The sequence below is a fragment of the Brassica oleracea genome, chromosome C6 (genome assembly GCF_000695525.1).
Source record: "Brassica oleracea var. oleracea cultivar TO1000 chromosome C6, BOL, whole genome shotgun sequence".
Lineage (NCBI taxonomy): Eukaryota > Viridiplantae > Streptophyta > Magnoliopsida > Brassicales > Brassicaceae > Brassica > Brassica oleracea.
This window is the reverse complement of record NC_027753.1, coordinates 37,191,868-37,197,969: the sequence shown is the minus strand read 5'-3', so window position 1 is coordinate 37,197,969 and position 6,102 is coordinate 37,191,868. Positions and strand designations below refer to the sequence as shown.

The following is a 6,102-nucleotide window of genomic DNA, read 5'->3' as shown; positions in this document are numbered from 1 at the left end:
TTTTGGGTTTTACTCCAAGTTTTGAGTCACACTTGGCAATTCTCCCATAATTCTAATGTTGAGAATTTTATTTATTTATATATTAGAAGGTGTCGTGGAAAAGATCGATCCTTGGTTTAGGGATACACCAAATTTGCCAGCAGTTGTTATTTGATATTTGAAATATCCACTCGTGTATATATTAATATTTATGTTTTATGATGATTATAGTTTTGACCATAAAAAGATGATTATAAATGAAATTTCTCTAAGAAATTAAAAACGGGGAAAGTAACTCTCAAGACAAGATATTAAAATAAATTAGTTTTTTTCTTACTATAACATGCAAAAAATAGCTAGTTAACAAATAAATAGAGACGAATAAATAAATCCCGCCACAACAAGTATGATATATAAGTTTTGTTGGTTTTCAGCTCCAACGTCTCTGTCACTTCTGATATAACAAAGGGATTAAAATGATTAATTAAGCGATAAACCCAAATTGATTAAATAAAGCTGTGTAGATTCAGCAGAGAGTGACGACTACGAAGATGATGATGATCAATGCCTTACAAAACCTTCTTTATTCGTCAACTCGTGTCCTTCTTTCCCTTTTCTCCAACACTTTCCTCGTTTTCTCCTTCATTGCTGCCTGTAAATGGCAGACGGAGGTCATCTTCATCATCTCCCGCCGGAAAATGCTTCTGAGGTGGCTACCGTCGAAAACACCAAGCTTGCGGATGCTCCGGTTCTGTTCTTCGTTTACTTCCACAAGGCTTTCCGTGCTCAGCTGGTGGAGCTCCGTCGTTTAGCTACAGACGCCGCTGAAGCCGGTTCGTTTAGCGGCGACCTCGCCGGTGAGCTATGCCGGAAGTTTGAGTTCTTGAAACTTGTCTACAAGTATCACAGCGCAGCTGAAGATGAGGTTAGATTCGTCTTTTACATATAGTGGTACCAACTTTTTAAAGTAGGAAACTTTCCATAAAAGTTTGTTCTTTGTTGATAGTTTTGGTAACTCATGCCTTATATGTCACGTTACTTCTCTTTTTGCGCAAATACAAAAACAGTTCTAGAAACCCTATTACTTGCGTGTTACGTCTTACATTTCTTGTTTCAAATTATTTGCTGGATGTTGTAGTATTAATAATCTTCTTGGAATAGATTTAGTACATGTCGAGGTTAGCCAGAATGATCTTGAATCAAGATTCTTGATCATAGTTTAAGCTTGGTGCTAACCACTTTCTGGAAGAAAGTGTTTGAAATGATTATTTTTGTACTGGCAGGTTATTTTTTTGGCGCTTGATTCACGTGTGAAGAACATTGTTTCTAACTATTCGCTAGAGCATGATGGCACAGATGATCTCTTCACCTCAATTTTCCATTGGCTAAATGTTCTTGAACATGAGTTAGGGAACATATCTGATGTACTCCGTGAAGTTATGCTATGCATAGGCACCATTCAGTCATCCGTATGTCAGCATATGCTTAAAGAAGAGCGGCAGGTATATCATTTTTCAGTTAAAAAGACATTCTGTATGTCTTAACCTGCCATGCTTCCTCCACGCAGGTCTTTCCTTTGTTAATTGAGAAGTTCACTTTCCAAGAACAAGCATCACTTGTATGGCAATTCATTTGTAGTGTTCCAGTGATGGTGTTGGAAGACTTCTTGCCATGGATGATGTCTTATCTCTCTCACAAGGAGAGAACTGAAGTTGTGAACTGCATGAAAGATGTTGTCCCAACTGAAGACTCATCACAACAGGTATAAATAATATCCTTTTCTCATTTCTGTTTTCTATTTAATCTTTGGTAGTTTCTGATAAGATAAAAGACTTTCTCAAGGTCATAAGCTCTTGGCTGATGGATTGTGAGGCTTCTACAAAGATCTTGAAACAAGTAGAGTATGAAGATGTGTCTAAAGATACCAAGAACTTATCTCGGAGTGGATGTTTTCAACGGCTTTGGCAGTGGAGTAAAAAGCCAGTTTTTATTCCAAATGTAGGACACAGCCCTATCCATGGTCTTCAGATTTTTCAAAATGCAGTTGAAAAAGATTTGAGAGACATTCAAGAAGGATTGTGCCAAGCGAGCTTCCCAAGCCTTCTTCTGGACCTTGATGTCCTCATGGCTCGGCTTAATTTTCTTGCTGATGTTCTTGTTTCTTATAGGTAAATCATTTGTTAAGGTCTCTTGAAACATGTCTGTTCTCTGAGTAGGTTACATGAATACTTTGTTTTTTTTTGTTTGTTGCAGCAATGCATTTAAGAAGTTCTTTCACCCGGTGTTGGAAGAAATAGCAGATGGATGCTATTCAAGTGCCAATCAGTTCACCATAGATGGATGTCTTGAGAGTTTTCAGAGACGGTTATACTCAAGTGCTGATCCTAAGATGAGGACAGAAGGTTTTATACTGAAACTTCAGGAGGAACTTGAGTCTCTTATAGTTCAAGTAACAAGGCAATTTTCCATACAGAGAAGAGAGGTAAACAACTACTCCCTCCATATTTGAATGGTTGATGTTTTAGATTTTTTTTTTTTTTTGCATTTGAAAAATAGACGGTTTAAAGTATAATTAATGTTTTGTTTTTAAATTAAAACATAAATTAAAATGTAAAAATACAAGTGGTGAAAATTTATTGATAAAACCCAAAATAATAAACAAAAGAATGGATTTAACTTTTCTTAACATGTGTGAAAAATTAATAATATCAATCTTTCGTATACAGAGAGAATATTTGATACTTTTAAAACTTAATGGAAGCATTTCAAGAACTAATGTATTCACCATTCATTGTTGTTTCTCTAGGTATTCCCAATCATCAGTAAGAACTGTAACCATGAAATGCAGAGGCAGCTCCTGTACACAAGCATGCATGTCTTACCTCTTGGATTGCTAAAGTGTGTCATTCTCTGGTTCTCAGCTCATCTATCAGAAGAGGAGTCTCAGTCAATTCTTCAGTTCTTAACATTGGAAGATTCTTCTCCTCAAAAATCATTTCCACGCCTCTTGTTGCAATGGCTACGCTTTGGCTACTCAGGCAAAACATCTGTTGAGAGTTTCTGGAAACAACTGTCTGTAATGTTCAAAATAAGATGTTTCTGTAAAAAGGAACCCACTGAAGAAGCATCTGGATCCTTCTCCCATCAAGCACAGCTCCAACTATGCAAAGAAACTGAAGCTGATTTGTTTATATGTCCTGGGAAAAGAAACAAGTCTTCAACATGTTTCCTCTTGCCAGCTGCTGGAGACATGTACCAGACACCTTACTCTAGTAGGATGAATCAGCAAATGCTATTCTCTGGAAAACTTAAACCTCCTCCTCCTCTCCATCTTCCAGAGTTTTTTGGTGAGAAGAATGTTGATGAGCCATTCATGATGGATGTTAAACCAATTGATCTTCTTTTCTTCTTCCACAAGGCAATGAAAGCAGATTTGGACTACCTTGTTAGCGGATCAGCTAGATTAGCAACTGACTTTCGGTTCCTTGGGGAGTTTCAACAGAGATTCCATCTTATAAAGTTTCTTTATCAGATCCACTCTGATGCAGAGGATGAGATTGCTTTTCCAGCACTGGAGGCAAAGGGAAAGCTGCAGAATATTAGCCACTCATTCAGTATTGATCATGAGCTAGAGATCAAGCACTTTGATAAAGTATCATTCATTTTGAATGAGATGTTAGAACTGAACATGTTTGTCTCAAGTGCAGCCGACCACCACAGAAAGATGAAGTATGAGCGGTTGTGTCTGAGTCTCCAGGAGATATGCAAATCCATGCACAAGATACTGTCAGAGCATTTCCAACACGAAGAAACTGAGCTCTGGGGTCTGTTCAGGGACTGTTTTGCTATTGAAGAACAGGAGAAGATCATAGGATGCATGCTTGGGAGAATAAGTGGGGAGATATTGCAGGATATGATTCCTTGGTTGATGGATTCCTTGAAATCTGATGAACAACATGTTGTAATGTCCTTGTGGCGACAAGCAACAAGGAAAACAATGTTTGTGGAGTGGCTAACAGAATGGTACAACGGTCATATTGTACAAGAGGACGCAGGAGAAGCACACAATGATCCATTTGGGGATTCAGATCCACTGGAGACTGTTTGGAAGTATCTATTTGAAGGAGCTTCTGATGGGGACAGAGAGAGCATTGGTGGCAAACTTGTGGAGCTTTCAGATACAGACATGGAAGTGGATAAGCCACTTGGAAAGACAGCTCCTAATAACAAAGAGGACAAAGATCAGGAACTTCCAGATACTAAAAAGATACGTAGAGGAGCTGACAAAAAGGAGCACAAAGATCAAACTGACTGCAATTGTCATATCACAATGTCTCAGAAGGCTAACCAGTTTGGTCAATCCAATAAATATCAACACTTGCTAACAATGAGTCAAGAAGAAATGGCTGCTATGATTAGAAAAATATCATGGGACTCTTCCCTTGATCCTCAGAAGAAATCATACCTCAAGCAGAACTTGTTAATGAGGTAAGCCATGTCACCTCTCTTTTTCTATGAAAACATCTTGTTGTAACATATCCAGATAAGCTTACATGAGTGACCACAGATGGTTAAGATCATTTATTAAATTTTTCCTTTGTTATGCCAAGACTAATATTATGTCATGTTCCTTTTTTCAGCCGTTGGATTATTTCACAGCGGATATATAATCAAGAACCATCTATTGTCTCAAGAAATACAGAAACAATTCAAGGTCAGCATCCATCTTATCGAGATCCTCACAGTTTGGTCTTTGGCTGCAAGCACTACAAGAGGAACTGCAAGCTTCTTGCTCCTTGCTGTGACCAGCTCTTCACTTGTATACGTTGCCATGATGAAGAGGCTGATCACTCGGTTGATAGGTAGTGTAACATCTTCTACTTTCATATGAGGAACTTCAACAAAATCTTGTTTGGCACTCAAATGGTCTTTTTGATTCTCTTGACTTCTTATGCAGGAAACAAATCAAAAAGATGATGTGCATGAAATGCCTCCTGATTCAACCAATTGGTGCGAATTGTTCAAATATTCTGTGCAAGTCGTCAATGGGAAAGTACTTCTGCAAGATATGCAAATTATATGACGATGAAAGGTAAACTATTCCTCTACTTTGATGCTTAAAGTGTGTCTCTTAGACTAACAAGCAAATGTTTTCTTAACAGGAAAATTTATCATTGTCCCTACTGTAATCTCTGCCGGGTAGGGAAAGGACTGGGCATTGACTACTTCCATTGCATGAAATGCAATGCTTGTATGGCACGTTCCTTAAAAGAGCATGTTTGCAGAGAAAAATGCTTAGAAGATAATTGTCCGATTTGCCATGAGTACATCTTCACCTCCAGCTCCCCGGTGAAGGCTCTTCCATGCGGTCACTTGATGCACTCTAAATGCTTTAAGGTACTTACTTACCTCTGTTAATCTTTTTGGGGTATTAATGAAAACTTTATATAAGTTGCTAAGATTTTGTTCTTTGATTCTGGTGGTAGGATTACACTTGTTCACATTACACATGTCCTGTCTGCAGCAAGTCTCTAGGAGATATGCAGGTCAGTTTCATCAATTTCAGACAGAATATTGTGTTCCTAGACCACATATAGTTCTGATTTTCGTCTGAAGCCAAAGTGTTTTGAGTCTTTATTGAAGCAATGAACACTTCTCAATCACTAAACAAAGGATTTTTTCAAACAGGTCTACTTTAGTATGTTAGACGCATTGCTTTCAGAAGAAAAGATGCCTGATGAATACACCAACAAAACTCAGGTAATAGATCTCTCTCTGTCTCCATATTGTTTACATAGGAGAAAGGACCTCTCTCTCTCTCAACTGATCCATGAATAAACTGAATGAAAATATGGTTTGGTGCAGGTGATACTGTGTAATGACTGTGGAAGAAAAGGAGAGGTTCCTTACCATTGGCTATACCACAAATGCTCATCTTGTGGCTCCTACAATTCAAGGCTCCTTTAGACCTTCCTCCAATTTTTAGTTTTCTATTCATATGGCCTGTGGTAAGGAAACAGTTTTGTAACATTTGATGTTGTACAAAAATAAAACAAATGTCAATATTGATTTATATACTCCCCATTGCAAGAGGAGATAATGTTTGACAACAAAAATCTTGAG

General features: G+C 37.8%; 1 protein-coding gene across 1 annotated transcript; it reads left to right on the top strand.

Annotated features, from left to right (window-relative positions):
• Positions 1 to 547: 547 nt before the first annotated feature.
• Positions 548 to 6,019, top strand: LOC106298196. Its single transcript, XM_013734273.1, has 12 exons — positions 548 to 904; positions 1,263 to 1,481; positions 1,547 to 1,741; positions 1,822 to 2,147; positions 2,233 to 2,461; positions 2,786 to 4,467; positions 4,620 to 4,841; positions 4,937 to 5,071; positions 5,142 to 5,376; positions 5,466 to 5,525; positions 5,668 to 5,739; positions 5,845 to 6,019. Exons 1-12 carry the CDS (start codon positions 638 to 640, stop codon positions 5,944 to 5,946), a joined length of 3,744 nt encoding a protein of 1,247 aa, XP_013589727.1. The 5' UTR covers positions 548 to 637; the 3' UTR covers positions 5,947 to 6,019.
• The last annotated feature ends 83 nt before the right edge of the window (positions 6,020 to 6,102 follow it).

Bases quoted from the DNA above. Each gene is read 5' to 3' on its own strand.
- LOC106298196 (XM_013734273.1), top strand. From the start codon at position 638: ATGGCAGACGGAGGTCATCTTCATCATCTCCCGCCGGAAAATGCTTCT. The intron at 2,148-2,232 runs GTAAATCATTTG...TGTTTGTTGCAG, and splicing joins GATGTTCTTGTTTCTTATAG to CAATGCATTTAAGAAGTTCT. The intron at 5,377-5,465 runs GTACTTACTTAC...TTCTGGTGGTAG, and splicing joins TGCACTCTAAATGCTTTAAG to GATTACACTTGTTCACATTA.